General features: G+C 39.0%; 1 protein-coding gene and 1 long non-coding RNA gene across 7 annotated transcripts in view; one reads left to right on the top strand and one right to left on the bottom strand.

Moving 5' to 3' along the window:
* Positions 1-27,863, bottom strand: part of LOC122570634 — a 175,058-nt gene that overhangs the window by 118,341 nt on the left and 28,854 nt on the right. Inside the window, exon 3 of the long non-coding RNA XR_006317865.1 lies at positions 5,023-5,207. This is a non-coding gene — a long non-coding RNA (uncharacterized LOC122570634). The remainder of the gene's footprint in view (positions 1-5,022; positions 5,208-27,863) is intronic.
* Positions 1,395-22,327, top strand: LOC122570630 (homeobox protein XENK-2-like). Of its 6 annotated transcripts, XM_043733197.1 has the most exons (5): positions 1,395-1,935; positions 2,431-2,551; positions 14,823-14,920; positions 15,409-15,559; positions 18,878-22,327. In XM_043733197.1, exons 2-5 carry the CDS (start codon positions 2,449-2,451, stop codon positions 19,381-19,383), a joined length of 858 nt encoding a protein of 285 aa, XP_043589132.1. In that variant the 5' UTR covers positions 1,395-1,935; positions 2,431-2,448; the 3' UTR covers positions 19,384-22,327. The 6 variants fall into 6 exon arrangements, with proteins under 6 accessions (XP_043589132.1, XP_043589134.1, XP_043589131.1 ...); XM_043733199.1 differs by lacking the exon at positions 2,431-2,551; XM_043733196.1 differs by lacking the exon at positions 2,431-2,551 and having other exon boundaries at positions 15,356-15,559.

Here is a 27,863-nt window from a genome sequence, read left to right as displayed (position 1 = left end):
GATGGATTTAGAGTCAGATCTGTGTCGAGTTGCGTAGTAATCGAGTTGAGGTTATGTAAAGCCGCGTTTCTTCGATTTGTGGAAAATACGAAAGCAACGTTATTTACGATATGCAAAAAAATCGTCCCTTTTTACTATCAAAATATTTGAGAGAAAAAAGTTCGACGAAAGTATGAAAATATAACGAAAAATATTTGAGAGAAAAAAGTTCGTGGAAGGTACGAAAATATAACGTAAAATATTGTTATCGAACATAGACCACGGTTAAAGTCACAATCCCATTATAAATAGACGTTAATTTTTATTGACTTTTATCGTGCTAAAGTAATGCAAATTTTATGAAATTAAGGTTATACCAAATTAATTTGAAATGATATCAAACAAGGTGATTATTGCGAGAATGACACGACATATAAAGCACAAAATTGATGTGAAGAATGTCTATCGTGTAATGTAATTATGAAGTAATAAAAACAGTGATAGTAAATATTGTACGTTCGTATCTATTGGGAGCTTTTTTATGTCAGGCTAGCATAGAAACAGTAACACAGATCACTACCATTGGTCCGAGATATCAACATGAAACCACACGTGAAAGATATGGCAATCTATTATTTCTACTTCTTCTATACCATACTTTTCTACTTCGCGACAACTTTTTCCCCCGACGCTGCGATCGCAACGATAAACTGTCTTTACGTTTAACAGACCACAACCTTCTCACCAAAGTTACATTATTAAAAATGATTAAAAGATAGACCGCGGCAGGACGATTTTCGACAGAAGCAAATTTCAAATTCCGCTATCGTAAAAAACTTCTTCGCGAGAAAAATGATATTACGGCAAACAATTCTATCATACATTTATATATTTAGAGCATTAATTTCGAGTTGACGAGAAAATCAGCGGATGAATGAATATATACACTCTACTAGTCAAACATTTTACAACCATACGATTAATTGTACCAATATCGTATTAATTCAATAATTTCATTAATTAATTCGTTAAATTAATCATAAATTAGCTATTAAATCAATGCCACGAAAATAAATAATTCTTTATCAAAGAGTTTCCTAACGTAAAAAATACTAAAACATATAGAATTCCAAGTTGACTTCTACTCGAAATTCTCAGATCCTATGGAATACGCACTACAAATTCCAAATATTTGATCAACACAATTAAGAAAGTGTTTCCAAATTTTTCGTCTATAGTCTATATACCCAACGTGTACAGTCCTGTCTGACGTTACAGTAGTCAAACTAATCTATATAGGGTGTTATCAAACAGATAACGTTGCCGGAGCTCCTATCTGGTAGCCATATTTTCGATACAATATATAGGTGATCGATATATCCACGTATAGTTCTCAGTAACTGAGAACACGGTATCACGGTTTGGTCGAGGTGTCGATTTATTTCGAAATCGACCATTTTGTCGTGGACAATTTCGATCGTCTGTGTCCGTCTGTGAGTCGATACTTGCTTCACAGAAAATTCATTCTTACGTGGTAGACAATTATGCTACGGTTCTTCGTATCGTCTCGTAACGTGTTCGTGCGTCGTTCGAAATATTGAGAGATTAATGGACAAGCCAGGATCAAGCCTGAGTTATATTTCAATGATTTATTGAAGTGCCGGGCCTGTTTCTTACATTTGTATGAAAAATATCCTTTCGAATGAACTCGTCGCCAAAGATCAGTCGCTTTCGAGGTTGAACGAGAGTCTAAAGCAGAGAGCAAGACTTTCTCGCGAGTTGTCTTCACGAATACGAAGCAGGCTCACGATCTAGAAAGAAAAAGGCGAAGACGGGCAAAGAGAGAGAAAAAGACAGTTGAAGAAGAGAACGCTGGAAAATGGCAAACGGATACGACGAATGCTACGACGCATCCTGGCATCTGTTCCCTCCGGATTACGTCGAGGAGGACTATAGGTAAGGATCCTACGAGAAAATCGATTTATCAAACAATGGAACTTGGTTTGCTTGCTTCGTATAAGAAGCAAGGATCAAGTGGAAATTAATTTCCTTTGAAAATTGAATCGTCGTTGGTGAAGATCGAGGATGAAGAGATCGAAGGAAAATAATCTTTTTCGATATACTCTTTCTCCAAGATCACCTCCGCAACCAACGATACTATCGTTTCACTATCGCGATGTTGCAGCGAACAGCGATTCCCTAGAAAGCTCGAACAATTTCACGATCGACGAGTTTCGAGTTCGAAACGCTGACTCGCAATTAGAAACACGGGGAGCGACCACCCGCGTTACGATTAATCCGAAATTTATGGTGGAAACCAACAGGTGTTGGTACTTGGGCCCTTTCGGTTCTCGCGTGTCCCGTCGTGTAACAAGGCGTACCACTCTATACCGAAGGATTCGCCTAACCAATATGCGTGACTGCTCTTAAACGTTCGCTTCCGGTTTCCAGCGTTATCCGCCTAATCAGATGTACCGATCGATCCCTCAGTACCAATGCCACGGTATTACCACACAGTATCATCGATATTGTTTACAAAGTGACTGGTGTTCGATCGAATCCAACGATCGCAGTAAGTAAGGATTATTTTAGTCACCTAAGCTTCAATATCTTAAGATTCAATCTTGAACTGTGCATAATCGAACTTGTATATATTACGAGGCACAGTTATGATTTGACATAATAACGAGACCGCGGATTTTCATCCATTTATGAGATATTTAGTGGTGCAAAGCGCTTAGAAAGCTCATAATATGCAAAAGTACACGAAATATAATACTTGTCGTAATATTTGCTATATCGAACAATCTTCTACGTAATTTTCGTTTTATCTTCTTCTAATTATGTTCATAAAAGTACGATAAGTATAAAAATTATTTGTATATATATCCTTATTCCTCGATGAAACGATTTTTTTTAATCAGATTCAGCGTTTCGTTTTTATAGCTCCAAATTTGTATAGTCACGCGAGAAAACTACTAAACGATACGATTAGTGTCGACTCAAATGTTTCCAGCTTATCATATTTTAAGTAAAATCCGCGAAGCTATACGAGAAATCAAGGTGATACCCGTGCAAGAACGAATCTTTTTTAAGGTATTACATATTTTTTCATAGCGGCGTTTAATCTCCTTAGATTACGTATTTGTAAGTCACATGGAAAATTATGGCTCTTGGTAACGTTATCTCGAATTAAAAATCGGTATCTCGCCGGGCACTGATTTGTCAAGTTTATTGCAAAAGCTTGAAATATAGAGGATTGGTGATATTCAGAGCAAATTGTAAAGTAATCTCCCTAGTAAAGTCTTGTTCGATTTTTCCTTTGGATTTTGCAACATTGTTGCCAGGACACGGCAAATATTCTAAAAATATTTTTAAACGCCAGCAATGATCCTCATCGTACGAAACAGGACTACAAATTAGAATTAAATACGTGTTTTGAGATAAAGTAACCTAGCTCGTGTCTCTAGCTAATCGTCTTCGATGATGAATCAATCGAGGGTTCACCGAAATTGAAAAAGATTCGTAAGATTTTACAAGAATAATAATTAGTACGCGACTATTATTATTAAAAATACGTTTTCACAATTATAAACATTTGATACACCCATACAGCAAGAAATTAACACGACGATAAAAATTAGAAAATGACAAAAATATTCCTAAGGAACATTCTATGGAAAGTGAATTAAAAATCATTTGCATCTCTCAATTACGATCTACGAGCGTGCAATGAGATTTGTCTTTCGATCGAGAAGCGATAAGCCTTCGATCGTAATGTTAGATTCAGTCGACACGCGAACTACATTCGTCCGATTGCCACAGTTCGATGCAGGTCGATCGATATGACCACGCGATCCTACTGACGGACGTATTCCACTCTTTTTTTCTCTTATTGTTCGTCACGTCTCACGTGATTAATGATTAGATACATAAGATAACGCGAAACGATGCCAGAACGCTGTGGAATATTTATTCGCGCATTGTTTCACCAACTGGGAAATTCCTCTTCGATATTGATTGAAAATTCTCTCTTCGATTATTTTATGCGAGATGATTGTAATCCCCGAAAGTCGTGTTTCCAGGAATTACCTTCAGATTTTAGATTAAAAATATGTAACTCCGCGGTTTGAAGATTAAAGGGCGATCAGATAGTCGGACATTTTTCCAAACCAAGGGAGCACGCATAGTTGAAAAATAAAAGAGTCAATAGTACCCTTTCTGGTAAAAGATTTAACCTTCGTACTTTAAAATGCTTAACGAATATTTAATAAACGGTTAGCAAGAGCTATTTAATATATCAAGTTTAATATACGTGTATTGTATCAATCTTGTAGGTGTTATCGTTCGCGTTCTGATTAATTAAAATAATTCGGAGAAATGTTAACTTCGATAACTTCCTAATGTGCAAGTTTAGGGCATAAGTATGTTAGTACTTTTATATGGAGAACAAGGAACTGCGTCTATTGTTGCAGTCAAAAATATGGGTTTCCATCTAAAAAAAAATATAGTTGCATTTTTCTGATGCATAAAAATGCATAAATTAGTTGCATATTATGCACCGCCTGATACCGTTTAACTTTCGCTTATGACATCTTCTTCCATCCCTAGCCGTTTAGAAGATACAGCCTGTCCCAGTTGCGTGAGACACCCTGTGTGTATTAGGTTGTCCGGAAAGTGTCTTTCTTTCGCAAACGTGCATTTTACAACAGTGCACCTTCGTACTAACGTGAAACCAGGTCTGTGAAATGTCGTGGTGTTCATCTCAGCGGGACAAAATGGATCGTACGTAATTCGACAAAATAATATAAAACAAAAAACGTTATTTATTTTGATTATTTCCTCATAAAACGAAAGAAACTTTTTCGAAACGAAAGAAACCTAATGGTAACAACTACTAAACAAAAGATCTTTAATCATCGCACATAAAGCTCCATACACGTGCACGTAACGGGATGATGGGGAAAAAGTTATCGAGAGGGACGGAAGTTTTGGAGTGCAGATCAAGGCCAGTATACAAGAATCACTTTTCCAGAACCTTACCTTCCCTTCTTATGTATAAAATGTCCGACTGAGCGAAAAAGCGAATGGAACTTATCCTTGTGCCTGCGTCGAATAGCTTCTTAAACGTTTCTTAAACGATGGCTGATCCTTAACGAGCCGTGCACAGTTTGGGTCACGTTTGGACCAGTAGCATTCCACCGCGTCGAAGATAGGGGGAAGTTCTTCTGAAAAAAAGGAAAATACTTTGTGAAGGAGGGTTCCTCGAAAGCCACCCGTCGAGCCACCTACTACTAGACGTACTACGTTCATTCACGACTCCAGGCTCCACTGATCCATTGTAACTGGTTTCATGAATGAACGTAGAATGTTCGTTTTCCCGCCGTCATTCTCCCCTCTTTGCTTTTCTTCTCTCTCGTCGTCGTTCGTCATCGAGGGTGAAGAGTCTGCTGGTATAGGTACAAGCGAACAGAAAGTGGATTTTCAAGGGTTTTTCGAAAAGGATACCACCAAGGGTACGTTTAGATGTTGACAAAGTGTTCGAGGGATGAAGAGCGTAGAGTGGACGCGTTAGATTTAAGTTATTTCCAAAGATAAATATACTGAATGCTGTAGGGACGGATAGTGAAGTAGTAGCGTTGTAATAATTATGTCAATAAAAATCAACGTTAATTATCTCGAAAGCGTCTATGGAGGTATGTAGATATCTGTAATCGAAACCCGAAAAATTGCTAATTTGATAATTAATAAAATAACACCGAATAATAGTCGATTCGGATAATTACGACTCGTCGAGAAACGGCACTCGAAAGTTTGAAGAGTAGCAAACCGACTGCAACAGCTGAATTCGATTTTTTGGACACGCTTGAGCGTATCCTCGAATGACCACTTGATACTTGGTCGGTTCACAGAAAGATTCAGGTGTTGAGGCTATGAAACGTGCCAGGATGAATGGATGTTCCATCCGTTTAGCAGATATTTTCCGTATCCTTCATTAACATGACAATATCGGTACCTGTCGGCCACCTGAGGCTCCCCTGCCACGTTCTTATTTATTGCCAGTACGTGCCAGCGCAACATTTTCCTCTACAATTTCCGATGCCGACCTCTTTTCCTTTCAAACGCTATTTCCGCTTTTTCTTCGCTTCCTCGCAGTTCAACCGGTCTTTTGTATTTCGTAGATCTGCGTTTATATATGCGAAATCTAAATGTTCAAGTGGCACTAGAGTTTACCAGCTCGACTATCGAAACGGTCACCCTCGAGTGCCGGCTTGAGTGCCTGTTACATGGGGATCGTAAAAATTTTTGAGTATCGTTACTCGTGTACTTGACGACTCGAGTGTTGTCCAATATTATGGATTTTCATTTCATATTTACACACTTTTCGTTCGATGTTACGAATACGTTTGTGTGATACGATTTTCTGTACGAATCTTATTAATCAGAACGTAAATGTTCATCCAAACTCAGATTTCTATGAGCACCATTGTTCGCAACTGTCTACGGAACACAAATGAAATAAAATCTACATAGAGATTTGTTTGATAAATGTCACGACGAGTATTATATTTTCGATATTTTATTCAAATAGAGTGCAAATGCTTTACGTAGCCACTGTAGGCTACCAATTACTGTAATATTACAAATATAATTAATGACAGACTTTTTTCAATTTTATAGAGACGAATAGAAAATTACCTTACGCATCGTCCTTCCACGATTTCCAATCATTTGCAATCTTTATCCGCCTTCTGCGTGCTAATAATGCATTGTTAATAATACTTTTACCGTGCAAATTTCGATAAATCGCATGTCGTTTTCTATTTTCTGAAACATCGTTGTAAAAATTCTATGTGGCCTCATTATTCAACGAATTCCAATATTTTTGCTAGTGCCTTTCTTAAGTACCAGCGAACAAAAGTTGAAGAACAGTTCCTCGAATTAACAATTCTCCTCGCTATTATGTTATCTAATTTGCACCTATTGGGTTTCCATGTCGAATATCGCTACAGCAAAGCTATAAACCAACAACAGCGATGAAAATTTTTCCAAGGAAGGATGTAGTTCCCAACGAATGATACTGGCGATTTATTGTTAAGTTTAATTGCCTACCAGCTGGCCAAAAAGATTCCCTTCGCTTCTCTCGATATCTTTATCTTTTGCCACGCTTCCTAAAGGTCTTCAAAATAAGCTCGAATCTTAAACCACTTACAATTCGCACTAGCCCACCAGCAAATCTGGCACAGTCGATTGAGAAGTATCGGCTTAACAAGTGCAAGAGAAACCGGTTTTCTCAAACAGTGGATTAACTGGAAGGCAGGCTGTGCACGAGTTAGTCGGATGAGCTACCTTGATTTACCTTAAAATTTCAACCAGCACCTTAAGCAGCCAGTTTAACCGATCGGTTCGAGTTGATGAATGAGGCTAAGAGCTATTGAGAAGATTATCAGAATTTAAACGCTTGAATCTAATCTGTTAATCGATTTCTGCTTCTCTTTTTCGCCTCGTAGGTATTTGGCACAATGTTTATTGAATTTTAAGTATTGAGATAGATGCTAGTTATTTGCATGTACGGCGATCGTAACGTTACAAGAAGCTGACTTTTATATGATAAAAGACGCGCAGCAACGATTTCAGTCGTCCTGCTATTCGAGAAATTGAATTATTCGATTTCTCTGTAACCAACTAATTCGGACAATCCTGATCCTACGGTATTGGCAGGTAAAAACCCTCGGTATAATAACACTCGATCATCGAAGGGTCATGATAATCCATGCCACGATACCCTTTGGACAATATTCAGCGAAGAAAGCAGGAGGATCGCGCGGCGAGGCCGGTAAAACAATGAGACGCAGACAAATTGGGTTGCGTGCTCGAAACAAGTTGGCACAGCTATCGCCAAACAGTCGTGGGATCCTGGCAAATGTTGCTCGATTGCCCGGCAGCTCGAACTTCTCCAGTATTCTTCTACCTTTTTTTTTCCTCTCTTGTTTCCCTCGCTCCCTTTCCTTCCACCATTTTCTTCCTGCGTTGCTCTTCCTCCAGCAAAAGTACGTCGACGCTTTAAAGTTTTCAGCGGACTCGGGCGAACAATCATTGGAAAAATCACGAGAGCGTCTCGTTGAATCCGATTCTAACCGAGTTAGAACGGCGCAGCCGTGGAAACGGCAGACGATTCGTGCACGCTCGGCGTCGTCTTCTGGAAAAGAGTTTCGCTGAACACGCGAGAGCCTCTATACTCGACGATCCTTGTTCGTGCATGCTGCGGATTGATCTTCATTCTTAATGTTTCGTGACTTTTACCTGTCTCTTTTTATGTTCCTATCTTCTTCCTTCCTTCTTCTGATAATAATTCTAATAATTGCAATAAATGCTTTTTAAGCGAACGTTGGAGAATTCTTCGAGTCGTTGTTTCAGAACTGAAACCAGCATCGCGTATCCTCTTGCTTTGAATTGTTCCTAACTTTTAGTTGTCTCTCCTTATATCCTTTCTCCAATTTTGTCTTTTTCTCTCAGCTATATTTTATTGCTTCTTTCGCATAACTTGAGATAAACGTTGTATAACGTGGATCTGAAATAGAAAATATCCTTTGATCAACAACAGAAGATTTTTTGGCATAAATTATGACGGCTGATGCAATCTGCGTCAAGAATTGTACGACACGATCGTGAATATGACCGTAAATCGCAATGTTCCTGGACTCTCTTTCTCTCTTAGACTGGCATTTTGAAACAGGATCGACGAATAAGTCGAATCTTGAAGTCTGTACTTATAAAATCTCGAAACACTGGATAGAAATGTAAAGTAACGGAAGCGTGCAAAACGAGCCTGTCAAAGTAATTTACGATTTTCTGTTCCAGTAACACGAATGATTCACTCCCTTCTATTCACTCGTGAGTATCGATAATTGCGCTTATAGCACTGCCTTGGCCACCATACACAGCTCAACTTCGCTTTGCCAAAGCAGAAAATCAAGAGTTACGCAGATATTTATTTCTAAACGTTTCGATATCTTAACGGATATCCTACGATATTCCTGCACACGTACTTTCGATACCGATGCCATTGATATCAATTTTCCACGTTAATAACGTTCTTAATACCAGTATCGTTAATATCCATTCCCCGTGTTATCAATCCCGGCATATTCACATTTTTAACATTGATAATATTCTTAATATCAACAGCGCCAATATTCTGCCCAGTGTTAGCAACATTCTCAATCCCATTGACGCTATCTTAATATCTCAATATCTTAATATTTCTGTTACTAAATATCGATTACGAACACCAGTTTCTCTACCAGCGAAGAACTACGTACATGGAACATCACAGAAATGTGTTAAAATTGTTGAAGATGGGCCGGAAACGAAGCGGTTCGGCGCAAAGATTTTCCAACGGCGATAAATCCGAAGGGGCGAAAGCTCATGAGAAAAGTCAGAAAGGTTGGAACCGCCCTCTTCCGTACTTTTTGACTTTTTCGCCGAGCAGGGACCCACGCGATCGCACAAAGCCTGGAACTGAATAAACCGGAAACCCGCTCCATCGTCGCCCTTGTCCCTTTGACTCTTCTCTTCTCTTCGATTCACGCTTTTTCGCCTGTCTCTTCTCGCGTATACGCGCGTCATAATATACCTGTATTTATGCGGGTCAGTTTCTACGCGATTTGATACAACCTGCCGGTCTATTATACGTGTCCGGCTCTCGGAAAAGCATTAACAGGATCAATTTGTCCTTCCTTCGAGTACTTTCTACCTGTACAGGTTTTTACGAACAGTCGCCTGTGTTTTCAACTGGACAGATTTCCTTAGGCGTATGATTTGTGATCGGGACATTGAAGAGGAACTGTGGCTGATTCGCGTGTATAGTAAAAAGGTGAGAAACGCTATTGTCAAGAAGTCGAGGTATTTCGAGAATTCGGAACAGAGTCGGGACAATTGTAAAAATTGGCAAACTGATTAGTTTGTGACTTGAACTGTTTAACGATTCGGTTTACCGACGTGAAGCAGGTAAAACGATGGACAAAAGGAAGACTAAAAGTGGTGTGTACCAAGGATTATCGTAGTTCTCATTCTATGTATTCTTAGTACGTCGGTAAGAATTATCCTGGTTGTGTTAGGATATATCGTTAGGATAGTACACAGTAGGATGTTATTAAGTATTATAATGTTATTTTCTGAAATTATCACGTTAGGAAGATTGAAAGATCGTGGGAAATATTCTTTCATATTCTTCAATAAACCACCTGTGCTCTTACATTGGGCAATGAAATTAGTATAATCCCTACTTCAATGACTTTATCGATCTAACAAATACTGTACTTTAAAGTTATCTGAAAACCTGTATACCATCCGAACCAGCTCAAAGTATGACCTGATTATCCGGAGTAATCCACGTTAGGAAATAATCTTGTTAAATGTTCGATCATCGATTTCAAAATCTCATACATCGGGAATTTGATTGCCATCGATATCGTAAACATTGGTATTTATATATTTAATGCTCGATATCTACGAACCAATCGTAATATTTTTTATTCATAGAGATTGACAAAGTACAGATATCATTTTTCCGTTCGTCGCGTTTCCATGATATTAAACAACGTACTATCGTAACATCAACGTAACGTCGAAAATCACGCGTTCTAAAAGTCGATAACAGCGAAAGATCAAAGTCTCGGTATTTGCATTTGTTATTCGGACGCGTCAATTTTTCCACCTTTCGTAATATCAGCCACCAGGAAGCCGTGTCAGACCTTCAACGGCATAAACTACGTAACGATCGTGACTACGCCCGAGGACGCTTCTAACCCACTTTCGACTATCGACACACACACACACACACGGTATCGTTGCAGTATAAATACAGAAAGAAAACGAACTGTAAAGGAAGTGGCCTAAAATTGACAGAAGAGAGACGAAGAGGAAGAAAAAATCGAAATGACACGGTAAAAGCACCGCTAATGCCCTTTCACATTAACACTCGACGCAAAGTATGCTCTCGGTGTAAAAAGCTCTGATCGATGGAGCGATCCGATTGGCGGAGCCGCGACGAGGGTTAAAATCAACCCCCTAGACACTTCTCAGGGCCGATCCTCTAGAAACTAGCGTCCGATTGGTCCACGCGAGGCTCCACCCCTTCGATGAAAATTTACCCCTAGCGCCTCTGGACAGTCTATTCTCGTTTACGAGCGTTTGCTCGAGCGTTTCGCAATTTCAATAAATTTTCATTCCAGCTTCTGTTACGTTGCACTCTTCGATCTTAGAAGTTGACTGCCGGCTGCATGCTGCTTCCACCGATTAGGCGGTGGATTTTTAGACAGGTCGACCTATTTGCTTTTGGACCGAGTATATTTGCTTTTGTGAACGAGTGAACGTTCCGGTCGATGGCCATAGAAGGCGATTTCGTAGCATTTGAAGGATTTTCAAAGAGATCGGACTAGGTTTTCAGAATTCGAGAAACGTTGGATCGAATTCAGTTGAATCAGTTTTGACAGATTCAATTTTTTAATCGTTTCGTTTTCGACGACAATTTTCATAATCGCGCGTTTAATGCTCGCGAGGAACCACGTAAGAAGTTAAGAATATTCAAACAACTGGGAAACTATTGAAAACTAGTTTCTTCTTGAAAGTATTTCTCGAAGCTGCAGATACAAACCTACCCCTGCGCAAATCTCCAAAGAAGCTTGTCCTTTCGAGCCACCCCTTTCCACCTGAAATCCCCATGGCCGTAATGGAACAGTTAGAATGTTTCTCTCTCTCTCTTTCTCCTAGATTGATTTCTATGCTGTCCGCTCGAAAGAACGGTGTACTACGTTCGCTGGAAAATTCAGCCAGCTAATTCTCTTGGCTGACAGAGAGGGGTGGACTGTCGTGCGACTCGGGCCGGAGGGTGAGCTCGGCAATCCCCGCCCCTGGCGAAGATCCGCCCTCGGCTTCGAGGGTGCTTGACGAGCGAAACTGTACGGAGGTAGGGAACACTAGCCGTCAAGTGCTCGTCGAGGACACTCAAAAAGTACAAGGAGAGTCCTTCAGCCTAGACCAAGTCGTCTACCCGTTTCCTCCGATCTTCTCGATCTCCTTCAATTTCTACCTCCATACAAAATGAATGTGATGCGAGTTGGCGCGATGTTTCCACGAGTTCCTGGTTCTCGTGACAATGCCGCGGAACGTTTAAAAGTTTCGAACGTCGTTGCTTGAAAGCATAGCTGTGTGTCGTCCAGAATCTAAACAAAGGTCAAACTCGCGAGTGTTGGTGAAACGAACGATGAACCACGAAGAACCGTTCGATAGGAGGACAATGGTCGGGTGTGCCGAGAGTGAACTGATCGTTTGAACGACGAGCGATTCGAAGTGATTTGGGGAAGTGATATTTAAGCAAGTTGGAGTAGAAAAAGGGGACGAGAGTGGACGAGTGATAGTAAGCAGAAGGTAGGAGAAGAGTTTTAGAAAAGAAAATCGAACGGGAAGAGGGGTTTTGAAAGATAAAAGAGACGGTAGAAAGGGAGTAATAGAAAAAGAGGGAACGTCGGTGCGTGAACGAGTGTGCGAGAACCACGAGGACATTAACATGTACTGACGCCACTGCTAACATCTTCTCGACCTTTCAAAATGGCGGACAAGAATAAGATTCTACCCTGGCCGCTGCTATCCTATCCGACCAGTCTCTTGAATCACGTCTGGTACAGCCAGATCGCTTTCAATAATAGGTAAACGAACTAGATGAAAAAGAAGAAGAAAAAAAAAAAAAAGATGCATAACGAATATATCACGTGTACGAAGCTTATTTTGCCGACACTGCCCACCCTGCGCTCCCCGCCCTCCCCGAGTAGAGTAGAATTCGATCGTTAGATCAGACCCTTACGCGGTATCCTTGCAGAATTTTCGCATGCTCTTCGGTCGGAATCCTCGTGATTCTCTCGAATGTTCGATAAAATAATTTAGAGAAGAAGAGATGCGAGAAAGGCTTTAGTTGGCTGAACAGAGCAAGTTCTCGTTGCAAAGTATCGCGTAGATTGTTTAGTTCGATTTGTGGTAGAATTTTATTTTGGTACGTGAACGCGGTAAATGTTGGGTCTCTCGGGAAATTGGAGGAATTTGGTATACATAAAAATTCGAAGAATCGTGATTTCTTCGGCAACCATTACGCAATGAAAAAATAAGCAAACGTTATCTACGGTTGGTTTACAATTTTTCTGAAAACATAACAGAGTTCGAAAATGGCCCGAGATAGAGGAAAAAGTGGTAGGCAGTCCCTCGATAATATTATCGGTAATTATTTATTGTCTCGTAATCGAAAGGAGATCTTGATGGCCCTCGAATTCTTCCACGTGGCCCCGGTGACATGTATCGAAGCTTATCGAGCACTCGTTCGATTATCGATATCCCTGATTAACTTCTATAACGCGCATGGTTTCATCGATCAACTTTTCGTTGCAAAACAGCCGACAACGAATAATAAAGAGAAAATCGGGAATTCTTTGGAAGGAACTTGAAAAGTATTGTGGTGCTTAATTCGAAGTTGGAATCGCTGGTGACTTCAATGCTGCAACTTCCGTTTTAATTGCCAGCGAACGAACAGTTTTAGGAGCGAGAAGTAACGCTAATTAGTTTCTTCTTCGATCAAGTTCCCGGTTGAAAATTTCCAGCGACTGTTTTATTTTCCAACGCGAGTTCCATCGAACTTTTCCACCAACTTTTTTCATTAGTTTCGTGATTTCGGTATTCGTTCTGGCAAGCAGAAGCAAGTTTAGTTATTTAGAGGAAACGGAAATTCTTCCGCTTGGGATTTAACTTTCTCATTTCCTTCGACCAAAGTGGAAACTTCTATGTCAGTTCGGAATTCTGCTACAAGTTCGAACGAAAAGCATAAAGAAACGGTATATTACCGTAAATCTGAGACTCTGGCTTTTCTATCGCGAAGAAGAAATCTTTTGTTACAAAGCGCGATCTTTTATTTACACGAAAATTTGTATCCATTTCCAAAGATCGTATCTTTCCACGTATCTTTGTGTAATGAGCGCTTTAATGGTCGCATTGCGCCACCGTGCAAGTTTGTAGTTGTAGAAATGCCAGTTAACGATCTAATCCTGAAACTTACCGACACCGAAGATCGATAATCCTGGAAATTTCTATGAAACGCGATATCAAAACGCTCCGATATCTTTATCCTTATCAGACTTTTTAAATCTCCTTTTTCCTAAAACACCAGCAAAACTCCGATATCGAGAAACAGTGCGGTCGACAGGCGTCGATTAAGAAAATTTTCTGATGGCTTTTTGAAGCAGGAACGTGGCCGAAACGTGTTGCGATAATAGGTAGGTTCGGCTTAAACTAGAAGGCCAAAAATTCGCTTCTGTGCCGGAAGACAGGTTGTTTGGCAGCAAAGCTGCAGGTATCCAGTCTTTTGACGGCACAGGACGCGTCTAATCGGGTCTTAAGTGTCCTGCTGGCTTCTTGACGCTTTTCGCGCCGCAGGAAAACTTGGAAAATTGGATTGATTCCGTTGAAAACCGACCTTCGTGCCCGACTTCTCGACTCGCAACAGCCTTTCGTTCAAACTAAATCCACCACCCTAAGTCTCGACCCTATTATTTCGACCGATGGATTAATTTTTCTATGATTTTACAAATTCTACCTACATTTTCTTTCGTTTCATTTTTTCAAGATAATTGTTTCGTTCTGTTTTCAAGTAGATTTACACACTAACGGTAGTTGTGCACGTGTATTTAGATGAGAAATATATTCAAATAGATAGATGCTCGATCAGTGTAATCCTGTCGGCTGAGATGAATATTTTCCATCTTTTCTAATAATTTTTCTTTGCGGTTTTGCTGTTGCAGAATATTGGAGAGCATCAAGATGCCCAGAACAAGTTTCCACATCCATGACATCCTGCAGCTTGATTCTAAACCGTCCCAGGAAGAAACGGAGGTACAAGGTAAGGACAAGTATAATTTTTCTAATCCTTTATAGCCAAGTTGTTTCTCTGTAAAATCTCGATCGTAGAAGAATCGATTAATACTCGTATTTTACGATATCGGTTTCCATTAAAATCAATCGACTTTGCGACAGGATCCGATCTAGTTCATTCCTTAGAAATTTCTACGCTCGTTTGGAAATTTAAAAATTTCACTCGTTAAATACGAATTAGACTTGTCTTATCTCCAAATATCGCGCACATGGCTGCGCACAATTATTTCCGTGAATTTCATTCTTAGTTTTCAAATGTTGGAAATTTCAATTGTATCGTTTCGCTAATTAATTTCTCTGATAAATTAACTTGCCTCAAATTTCCAACGAAAGTTAGTATTGCGAATTTAAAGTTAGATACAATCGATGTTAAAGACTTGGATCTTGGAAATTCTCGTTACAGGTAGTACCACGGTGCTACCGACCACGAACGATGTTCCGTCGGCGTATCAACAGTTTTTCGAACACACGACGGCCATGTTACAGCCTGCGATATACGCGAACTTGAACAGAGGCACCCTACCACCCCCGCCACCTGGTTTACTGGGATGGCCGACTGGTCCAACGTTACCAACCACATTACCTCAGCCTCTGGAGGAAGTTAATGGTGAGTGAGAAGAAAGAAAGCATCATAAATCGTTGCAAATCATCGATGCGGAGATTAAAAGCGATTGGCGATGAGTGGACTGCGGCTGTTTATGTATTTATGGAAAATCGAAATACCTATGCGTACGAAAATGCATAGGATGCGTATAATAGGAAATATCCAAAGTATCTGTTGTAATATTCAGAGAATGAATCTCTACTTAGAATTTATATATTTTCTTTTTTCGTATTCACAAGAAATTTGCATAAATATCCGTAGTTTAGTTTAGTTTGTAGTTTAATTAACATCATTAATTAACATCATCAATTAACATCCTGCATATTTTTCCGGATTTTGCTCTAAAATTCTTCTATGTGTCTCATTTACAGTGAGAATGTCCCTAATTACGAATAATAACAAATTAACTTTATCCACAAGTTTGATAAATTATGGCAATTTTCGTGTCCGAAGCTGTTACTGGTTCGCACGTCTCACACATTTTACCAACATCCTTGTGCTTTTGCTGTCCAAATCGACCAAAGAATGCTTCTAAGAGGCAGTGTATAACGTAGGAAGAAGGGGCTGTATCGAAACCCTTATTTATTTAACACCCTACAATTGGCCCGCGTCGGCTAAGCAGGATCTAATGGTCCTATAAAAGATCCTTGTGGGTCCTGTGCACCGATTGGCCAATACAAGAAGACAGATGTCCCTTCGAGGACAGATGCGTGTAGCTCTGTAGGCCCTCGATGAATCGAAATTGTCACGCCCAAAAAATCCACCGGTAGCCTATCGGCTCTTTTCACCTTTTCTCCTTATCTTCCTTTCGTTTTATTCCTTTTATATCCTCATCCCCTTTTTTCTCGTTGAACATTCGTGGAACCGAGAAATCGTGCATTTCACCCCTTTAAATGCGTCAAACGTGGTTTCGATCAGGTAGCGAATTTGTTGGAATTCTCAATGTTTTTACGCAGTATAAAATTCCTTCGAGAAGTGTCGAACGAGACCCAAATGATTTATTTAAATTTATTCACGAAGAGCTAGTGTTTGATCGAGAAACTCGTTAATCGTTTACTCGCACCTTATCCTTGCCAAGATTACGATGAAACGCATTAAACTCTGACTCGAGTATTTCTAAAACTCGGAGAAGCTCGTAGAATGTGAGATATTTAGAAAAACAGAGCTTGCGACTAATTGCCTTCTTAGTAAAATAATTTGACAAAAATCGCAAGTTTCGTTACAATTGATAATCGTACGTGACAATTGGAAATTTTTGACGTGAAAGGGAAATTTGATGCTGGTAGTATCTCAAAATTAGGACTTAATTAATCGCAGAATCGTTCTTTTCGATAATGTTAACGTCTCCGTAGCGAGGAATGTCTAATTGAAATCACGACGCGACTGCGACTACAGCCTAATCTCCCATGAAAATGATACAGTCGGTCCCATGGGGTGCAATAGGGTATCAAACAGGCTCTATATTGCTTCACACTCACCCCAACCAGGCTTACGGGTCTTTCACAAAAGCGTATTGTATGTTCACGAATCCAGGGACCTCGTAGTTGTACATTAAATTAGCGTGTCTCTAGGCCACCGTGGTATTTGCCACTTTAGCCGAAGATTAATCAAAATATTGTTGGATTAAATGGCGAACAGACCGAGTATACTAAATTCTGGTCTATATGCTTCCTTTATTTCTGATTTCTAATCCAAATTTCGTCGTTTTTTGTTATATATTCATTTTCTAATCCAAGTTGCGACGTCTTTTATTATATATTTATTTTTTAGAATTTTACAATTAGTAGCAGCTTAATAATTAGTCGAATCTTCCGCTTGTGTTTCAATCGAGAGTACTTTTATTGTATCTCGAACATTTCCTGCTGTTTCTAATCCAAGTTGCGTCGTCTTTTATTATATATTTATTTTTTAGAATTTTACAATTAGCTTAATAATTAGTCGAATCTTCCGCTTGTGTTTCAATCGAGAGTACTTTTATTGTATCTCGAACATTTCCTACTGTTTCTAATCCAAGTTCTGTCGCTTTTTATTATATTTATTATATTTATATTTATTTTTTAGAATTTTACAATTAGCAGCAGCTTAATAATTAGTCAAATCTTCCGCTTGTGTTTTAATCGAGAGTACTTTTATTGTATCTCGAACATTTCCTGCTGTTTCTAATCCAAGTTTCGTCGTTTTTTATTATATATTTATTTTTTAGAATTTTACAATTAGTAGCAGCTTAATAATTAGTCGAATCTTCCGCTTGTGTTTCAACCGAGAGTACTTTTACTATATCTCGAACATTTCCTGTTGTTTCTAATCCAAATTTCATCGTCTTTTATTACATATTTATTTTTTAAAATTTTACAATTAGCAATAGCTTAATAATTAGTCGAATCTTCCGCTTGTGTTTCAATCGAGAGTACTTTTATTGTATCTCGAACATTTCCTGCTGTTTGCAATGTTTAATAGTTGGCAGAGCAATTTCGCTGTACGAACGATCGATCGATTTCTATTGTTTTCTTGCAAATAGAATATCGTGATAGTCATCGTCTGCAAGACATGGTCGGTTCGTTCGCTTAATTTATCCTGATGCATTTAAATAAGCTACGTATGTACGTCGTCTGAACGATGAGCAAACACTCGTTAACAAGACTCGCGAAGATCGATACAGGCTTGCATCTGCCTGCAATCAGCGTTAGGAGTTGAAGGGTAGTAAAAAATGCAGCTGTAGTAATATTTCAGTCATTCTGACGATGATTCCTTTCAAACGATGTTTATTCATTTTTGAGGAACTAAAACGAAATTGACTTCTAACTCCGGCTAGAGACGTAGTAATGATTAAATTAAATGATACGAGTAACTGTCAGAGACATAGAAGTTATACGATTTTCTCAAAACATCTTTTAAACGATTACGATTGTAGAAGAGTTAGAAAAATACTAGGCTTTTAGTAGAAAAGCATTTACAGCTCTTTAATCTACTAGCTTTTCGATCCAGAGACGAGAAATTATAATTCATCCTGATATACAGATACTTATTTGACTTGGTGTCCGATCAATTCTACGAGATTAATGCAGAAATTCCATTTGGTTGTTTTTAAAATTCCGTCCAAGTTCAACCTATTCTCATCGCTCAATCTGCCAAACACTTTTCACAAGATTCGGCGGATCGTCGAATTTTCTTACAATTAAAATGTAAAGTATCTGAGAAACTTTCGTGACGTTCATTGATCGATCAAAATTCGCCTTTACCAGCTAATTCGACTGAACAAAACATCCCACGAGAAACATACGTTCAACTTGGAAAGTAATATGGTGATGTTGAAAATTGCAGTGTTGCAGCAGCCAGACTCAACGAGCCCGACGATCTCGGACCTTTCGTTCCCGCCGAAACAGGAGACAAACCACGAGTGTAAAGAGGAGGAGTCTGCTGATTTCGAAGACGAGCAGCAGGCAAACGAGGCGCAACCACACGAGACAGAACACAAGAAACGAAAAAGACGAGTGTTGTTCTCGAAAGCTCAAACGTTCGAGCTCGAGAGGCGTTTTCGACAACAGAGATACTTGAGCGCGCCGGAAAGAGAGCATCTGGCCTCGATCATTCGACTGACGCCCACGCAGGTGAAAATTTGGTTCCAGAATCACAGGTACAAGACAAAACGAGCAGCCACTGAAAGGGTAGAGGCCAGTGGAAGTGGATGTTCACCTAGAAGAGTCGCGGTACCATTGTTGATCAAGGATGGAAAACCTTGTCAGTCGAAATTAATGGAACCTACCACGTATCCAAGCACTGGCCAAGTTCCTATGCCTCCGTACATGCAAAAGCCATACTGGTGGTAAAAGAAGCAACGGTGAACTGTTAAACGCAATCGTCAAACGAATTGCCAATCAATTTCGTCGTGAACTATTGCTAGACTATCGGACATTGTTGGTACTGGGATATCTGAGGGATTGTTGGGAGATGGGAATCGGGATAATCGTTATAGGGGTAGGTTTATCTGCAGGATTGTGGACGAAACGGTCGAACATTGTTATTGTTAAGTGATTAGATTCCGGTGATGCTAGATGAAATATGGTTACTGTCTACGAATAATGGACACTCTTCCTGAAACGAAGAAGAGAAAATGGATGGGTGATGTCTTCTCTTGTGAATAAAACTGTTGATGGTTTTCGCGATCGGATTCGGTGAAGATTTGTGAACAATTCGATCGATGCTTATTATTTATGGACAACGAAGGAGAGTGGATCTTTCTGACAGGAATAGGAAACAGAGTTTCTCTATCGAATATTAATATTAATATTGATAATTATCAGATTTTGATGAACGAAGATCGAAAGATAACTTGTGAATAATTTCGCCGGTGATTATTACCAACAACGAAAGTTAGATATTTTTGAAAGGAAGAATAATCTGAGTAGAATCGACGACTGTAGCAACCGAACGTATTTATCGATCATTGATGAACAGGCCCATCCAAAACCGGGAAAGTATCTTAAAACCATAATCAACAATGGATTAAGTGCTCCGTAAACAATATCTTAACCGAAAAGTTCAGTTCTTAAAAAAGACAGGTGATAATCGGAGAATCTTAAATTAATATATAGCGGTGAACATCGACGATAAAAATCGGTTACGAGCAAGTCAATAAGACGTTGTTGTTAATCATTTCCAGAATACGGAGAATGCAAATTGACCAAGAAAGAGTCAGTGAGATGTGCTGGATCGAAGAAAAGAGACCACAAAGTTGGCATCCGAAGGATAACTTTAAGAAAAACCATGCTGAAACTGTAAAGTGAACTCCGATGGGAAACAAATGTTACCGTTACCATTCGTAGTAAGATTATCAAGAATGGAACGTATTGTCAGCGTTGTAGGTGTCGTTAACGGTAACGAAGAGTGTGTTGTCTACGAGACTTCGAGGATATTCGCGTTCTCGTTGTTAGAATAAATGAATTATCCCGGGTCGAAGTCGACGATAGACAGAGGCGTTCTAATTCGCTACAAAAATGATCGAACGACGGAGACACGTCGCGAATTACACAAATTCGATGAAACTTTTGATCGATAAAAGTGTCATTCGAGCGACACTATGCGACTACCGATGCGACTACGTCGTGTGTCCTCCTCCATTGTATCAGATGTTGGCGGTGGACTGGCAAAACCAAAGATGAAAAATCCTACACGTCATAACGACAGAGTGATCTACTACGCTATAAATAGACAATTGGATAAGATACGTATGTATATACGTAAGCATCGTCGAGTCAAAACTTTGGAATCACTGTACGAGTTGATGTATCATTTTGCTAATTCGTAGCACTTTCTAGTCAAATAAATTTAAACGAACTAAACTAGAGAAACGAAAGAACTTTGACCATAAAGAACGATTTCGATTAGATTACTTAATTTTAGTGTGTTAATAGGTTTTATCGCATAAAATCAAGGATAATATGCAGTAAGGCTGGGTATCCTAAAAAGTCAACTAGCTAATAATTTAAATTATTGTAATTATTATAATTTAACGACCATCTATCGCCCCAACCACGCGTTTACCGATATCTGAAATAGCTTTAATACCAAATATCCTCGAATACTCCTATAAGCAACTATCATTAGTCGAGAAGACCGATCAAGCATAGCTAAGGGCGTGATTTCAAATTTTTGGCCAGTATCGTAGGATCGATCGTTAGATAGCAGTTTCCAGATTATTCGTTTTCTTTCTTCGATTTGTACAAAGCTGTGGTTAGTCCATGTAGCGTGTATGTATGTGTATATATGAGTGTACTTTGAGAAAAGTATTTCTCACGTTCGTACTTAAAGATCCCAACAGGGATCGGTCATTCCCTCTTGCGAATAACAGATAAAGAAATTAAGCATCAGAGTTAATATCGTCGTTTTTCATAAGACATTTATAAAAGAAAATGTCGTGCTGCAAAATTGCAAAGATTCCTGATTGCTCTTATGTAATATGAGCACACCACTTTCTATCAATCTAATCGCGATAACGAGATAAAATAAAGCGAAAAACAATCTCTCATGGAGAGTTAGAGAGTAAAAAGGTCGTTACATGTACATTCTTACAAAATGTAATTAGTCGGAAGAATTAAGCTTGCAACACGAAAGATTTAATCCTCGAAGGTTGTCACCGGTGAAAGATTGCAGCACATCCAACAAATCGAAATAACGTCCATTTATCATCGTTCGATATTGAATGGACGTTAGGAATATTTCTTTATTTGCAGTGATTAGAAATGATAATATTGCGATGGTGGATGAAATCCCACGCACGATAGCCTCTAAGGGACAATTTCTTTTCTTTTCTTTCTTTTTTTTTTTTTTTTTGTTTTAGAAATGGAAGGAAAAATCATCGTATATAGATTCGTAGCAGAAATTCGAATATTGTGATCGTTGAGGAAAGTATTAAACGGTAAGTCATTAATTGTATGATTTGAACGCCGTTGTAAAATAAACAGAGGCCAGTTTTGTAAAACTAAGCTACGCTAAAGGAGAAGATTCTTTTCGCGTTATCGTACTACGAAGATTCTTGATTGTTCTCGGTTTCTCGGAGAAACGTTTCGTAGAACAACGGGGAAAGCAGGTATTATAGTGTAATTATAGAGAAGTGACGTGACAGATACCAGTCGATACAGAGATCCCAGTTTATCACCTTTAATTAAGTAGCATGTAATTACATCGAATAGGTTGTATATATGTACATTGTGTATAATACATAGTAGTCTGATATATCAGATACATATTTAATAAAATCGAATCTTAAGCGAATCGATTGTATTTTATTCCTTCTCTCCCGTTGAAAAAGATACCGTAATATTAAAATACTTCGAAGCGAAACAACGATACCAAACGATGACGATATATACGCTCTTTTTGAAATAATAAATTAAAGTTTCCTAGATATTATAAAATGTAGAATATTTAAAGTATTCTGAAGAAAGAAATAAATAATTTTAATATCGTCGGTTAACTCCTCTGTAAAGTCACAAATTATATCTACAACGTGTGAAAATTCACGATCGATATTAACCCGTATATCAATATATCGTTTCGTAATATGATAAAGGATTTTTACTATCGCTCTGACGTATTTTGTTGTCAAGAACATCGAATAAAGCTAGATTAGCAACTTGGTAATTGCTACTGGAATCAAACAGATGTAACGATTATAATTATCAGTCAAGTCGTATGATCTTTTGCATGAAACGGTGTAGACGTAATATCTGATGAATAAGTAGTTTATAATTATTCAAGCGATTTCATACGTTACCTACGTATCGATCGAGAACATACGATTATCGATATTGGTACTATACGACGTTGCGAAATTTGTCTCCTCGAATTGAAAATGATTATATGCCCTGAATAAAGCGATAACGAAAGTTATCGGCAATGCTTTAAGTAGGAAGAATGGTAAATTGAAAAATGATTCTTCTTATCGTGGAAAATCGCTCTGATTGCTGCGATGTATATTTTCAGACAATGATCGTCATTTTTAATCGTTTAATTGATACGTCTCGACGTTTCTAATCATCGAAGGATAAAAGATTTACCTAATCAAATTTTAGATCGAGCTATTGGCTTTCTAAACACAACGAGGGTATAATTAGAGTACCGAAATACCGCAACTTGAAATTTTGTTTCATCGTTTTATGAAACTAAATGTTTAATGATTTAAGTAAGCATTTACAAGAGAAACGCGATAAAACAATACACTCGAGACAGATCTCTCCCCTGTTCCATCCCTCGTTCCTTTTTATTTCTCTTCTCGACCGTTCTATAACATTTCCCTTTTTCGGGACACGCCGGAAGCCGGTGTAGCTTGAGTGACAAGCTTCCGGTTTCCGTTTCCGAGCAGCCATCTTGTTACCGGTTTAGATTTCCTGAGGGCGTCCTGTCGAACTTCGACAGGGACCACATTTCCACCTCTGTTCAGAACTTTCCATTTTTCCATCACAATGCCAACGATATCGTAATCCACTCGAATTTGTATCGTTTCATGTACCGTTCGCACAGAAACTGACGATTGAGTATGTTTCGTAAAACTGAACTCTAAGTCACCACGACCAAGTCTATACACGATCTTCCTGCCTTTTATGCAAAATATAGTTTGATACCATAGGAAGTACATGCGTAGTGAAACATTCAGATAACAGAATTTTCAAATGGCGAATTCGTTGAGCACTGAGTAATGTTTAATATGAGTATATTTTTTAAATAAATATTTTAAAAGATACGAGGGCGGCATATTTGAGAAAAATCACCACGACCAAGTCTATACACGATCTTCCTGCCTTTCATGCAAAATATAATTTGATACCANTAGAAAGTACATGCGTAGTGAAACATTCAGATAACAGAATTTTCAAATGGCGAATTCGTTGAGTATTGAGTAATGTTTAATATGAGTATATTTTTTAAATAAATATTTAGAAAGATACGACGGCGGAATATTTGAGAAAAATTGGAAGTAATTGAAAATTACAAATATGGAACAACTCGTTTCACAAGTTCCACGTTCTAGCCCTTAATACAATGAAACGAAACGAGTATGAATTTCGTTTGAAGAGGAAAACATCGTGCCATTATACTCTGCAACGAATTAGCGATCGCAGATAAGTCGATAAATAATTCAGGTTAATGATTGATCGATTACTGGCTTTAGCAAAGTGCAGAAACGCTACGCAATCCGATTGGTTGTTCTCTGATTGATAATCGATAATTTCAATCGCGAGAAAAAGGAAACTCGCCGATAAAGACGCTCTTATAAATCGAACCATGTATTTTGCCCCTGTGTATCGTACATTCGCAAAACATACGATTCTCGGAATCTAAATATGGAATAATTAAGTTGGACTCGAGGATTGTAATAACCAAATCTGATATTATGTAAAATGAAAGATATCTTAAAAATAGATAAAACGAAAAATCGTAGAAATTTTTTGGTAAACACGGGCAAATAAGGAACGTAATTTTTTGAACATCTTACTATTTTCAGAATTTCATTTTATTTTATATTTAGTACGATTAAACACGCACACGCACATACAATTACGAAGACTTTGAAAGATTTCGAAAGATCCATTTCGTTTCTAAGAATGAAACATCGGCATTTGCGATACATAAAGTTACAGGACATTAAAAAGAATCATTGTCAATATCCACGACTCGTTCCAATTTTCCGCTAAAGATTTTCTTAAATCGTGCACAATTCTTTTTGTTCGTTAAAAGTAACAGCGAGATCGAAATGTAAAAATTGGAGGATCACAAATTGGGAATAAACTACGCTCGACGCGTAAACGAAACGAATCGTTTAAAATTCCTCCTCACCGTCGAACAACGTGAATATCGTCTGGAAGAAAATGAAAATCAAATTTTCAACGCAACATGTCTGCCCTCCGCTGAGTAAGTAACCAGTGACCATCGAAAATATGTTGCACTTTTCGAGCAATTCAACGTATCCCTGTTCCATAGATCCCTTTCTCTTGGTCCCTGGTTATCTTCCTCGGTCGAGCAACGCGAGAGATGACGTAGCGAAGTAAATGGAGTGGACAGCGGGCAGCATATGCTTTGTGCCTGGTCTTTCTACAAAACGAAACCACCCCACGGAGGAATATTTCGCGGTGGTGTGCGCGAAATGTCGGTGCGTTGAACCGGAAGCGCGAGATAACATTCACCAGCCACCGGCCATGATTTATACGGCCAGCCGTAATCTATAGAGATTTCGACGTAGTCCACCGTCCAGACTTTTAGCTAGAAACTCTACTCGATCTCCTGGTGCGGTAGAGTGCTCGTTCATCGAATTCTGTTCTCGAAGGGCATAGAATAATTTGGTTGCACAGCGGAGGAAAATTATCCGATTTGGATATATTGGGTTGCCAACTAAATCGTGGTGAACGGTGAGACGTGTTGTTGGTTAAATTAATAACGAGACGAGTTAATTCAATTAACTATATTTACAGATATTTTCAAATGTAGAATACAAAGTTAATCGCAAGCGTTGCTCGTTTGATGATATTCGTTATAAGATTGCGCGGTACTGATACTAATTGTTATGGTAATTCGCTAGACTGATTCGTTATACTTATTCGCTCCACTAACTGACCAACTGACTGACTGACTGACTGATTGACTGACTAACTGTTGGAGAACATGGTCGTCTATTTATACTGGTCGAGGGGTATACCAGAAGGTTTAAACTTGTCGCCGGTTGTAGATTGCACGTAGCAGCGAAATTGCTTTGACCAGAGTTTGTTTATCACATTATGTGCGTCGTACAGTGTTAATCCTCTGTGGCAAAGCAACTATGTGAGGCATCTTCGTATCGAAAGATCTTAAGCTAATGACAAAATCCAACCCAAGCGAATATTTCGAAAAATACCCGCAACAAACAAGGCGAGAGGATAATTCAGTGTAAAATTTTCTTCCATTACGACCTCGAGCTGGGCGTTTCGACGACCAGAAAGAAGCAAAACAACCGTATCTCCTTAACAGATTAGGCATCTCCGAAACTAGAAAAAGTTGGGAATAAAAGAAAAAGGAATTATAGGGGCCAGCGATGTCACGTGGTCTTCGATCAATGGAAAGAAGAGAATAAATTGATAGTTTGTCGAACGGCGGGACGTCCCCTAATATTTCCGAATGTAATCGAGGGGGTGTACACGTACTTCGAGAAGCAAGGAAAAAAAGGAAAACTAGAAAGTATCGGTGAAAAGGGTGAGGAGTGGATGAACAAGGCAGGAGAGAAAAGAGGGGTGAAAAAAGAAAAACGAAAAAAGTTGGACAATGCAGTTACGATTCAGGATGGAGAGGGCGAGTGGACGACACCCGTGTTCCGGGGGTATTTTATTGGCTGGTTTCCGTGGGGTGGAAATTCCGTGTAATGTATGAGATGTTTGCGTGGACTCTTTTTAACCCTCTACCCTTGCATACGTTAACTATGCTCTCTATGCGCGGATTCGCTTAAACCATCCCTTTGAAACAGCGTATTAGATGAATTGCGAGCAGACGTCGACAGATAAACGTTCGCGCAAAGATTAAAAAATATCGTTGTTGAAAGAAATTTCAAGAAATCTTGAAATTACGTTGGTCTTAGAATTTTATAGTTGAAATTGGTGATATTTGTTTCGGGAGAAATCGAACAAGTGAGAACAATGGGATCTCCTTTCCTATATCTTCGTAGAAGGAGATGCATTTTTCTATATTCTCATCTTCTGTGCCTTGCACTTGGAAATTGTAAATTTTCTGTAAATGGTAAATTGTAAAAGAATCAAAATTTGTAAAAAATTCGAAAAGGCGAGTAGACAATTTCTTCGATGAACTTGTGATTGAGCAGCGTTCCGTTTCTGATAACCTTTCGGGTCGTGTGATCCAGTTGAAACGCAGAGTAGCTTTCATTGTTCGTGTATTGAGTCAGAACCGGAAACGACGTTCCCTCCTTATCAAAATTTTTTAGAAGTTACAACAGGACACGTGCCGATAATATACCGGGGTGCAAAGACACGTGACCGGAAGGAGCATCCTAATTGATATTGATTCGACGATGTGCCCTTCTCAGTCGGCGCTTACATCGGCCAATGCTTTGAATCGAGAACATCAAACAACATTTTAATATCGTTTCAAGATATAGCGCCTCCATTTTTTCGATCTGTGTTATTTTTAACACCTTACTTTTTCGTTCATTTCCTCGTAATATCATCGATGTCCTGAAATTCGTTAACTAGGCGTATCATCGAGTATAATATCCTCGTCGAGAAAAAGGAGAATTTTTTGCTGATGAACGATTGCTTCGGAAGGACGTTTAGTGATCGTTCAGAGTTTGATCTACGCGTCCGACGGAAATCTGAATGTCCGTTCGTGTTTGGCCAGTAGGGGAAAAAGAAATTCTAGCGAAAGTTTTTCAATCCCAGAAGTTTTCTGGTTGGCGCGCGTGGAACGCCGGTTCATTGTATTGTTAGCAGTTTGAAAGAAATGTACGGACGATGAACGGTCGAACAAAAATTCGAGGATGCACGTGCAAATACGCCAATCTTCCAGCTTTTTCAATCATCGTCGCGGCTTTAACCTTGAAGAAACTATATCTTCCCTTACGACGAAACGCGTTTCTCTTTTTCCACCCTTCCCTTGAAAATTTGTGCTAGTTTCTATTCACACGATAGGTAGAGGTCTTGATCGATCGATCGATCGTTTAATTTTAAATAACAGACAACGAACGATATTATAAACCGTCGAGACGTTTCTTCGCGTCCAGTTAAAGGAAACGCCCGATAGGACAAAAACCTTTCGCTATTTGTAAAAGCTGTTG

Source organism: Bombus pyrosoma, linkage group LG9 (assembly GCF_014825855.1).
Source record: "Bombus pyrosoma isolate SC7728 linkage group LG9, ASM1482585v1, whole genome shotgun sequence".
Lineage (NCBI taxonomy): Eukaryota > Metazoa > Arthropoda > Insecta > Hymenoptera > Apidae > Bombus > Bombus pyrosoma.
This window is presented reverse-complemented; position numbering and strand designations above follow the sequence as displayed.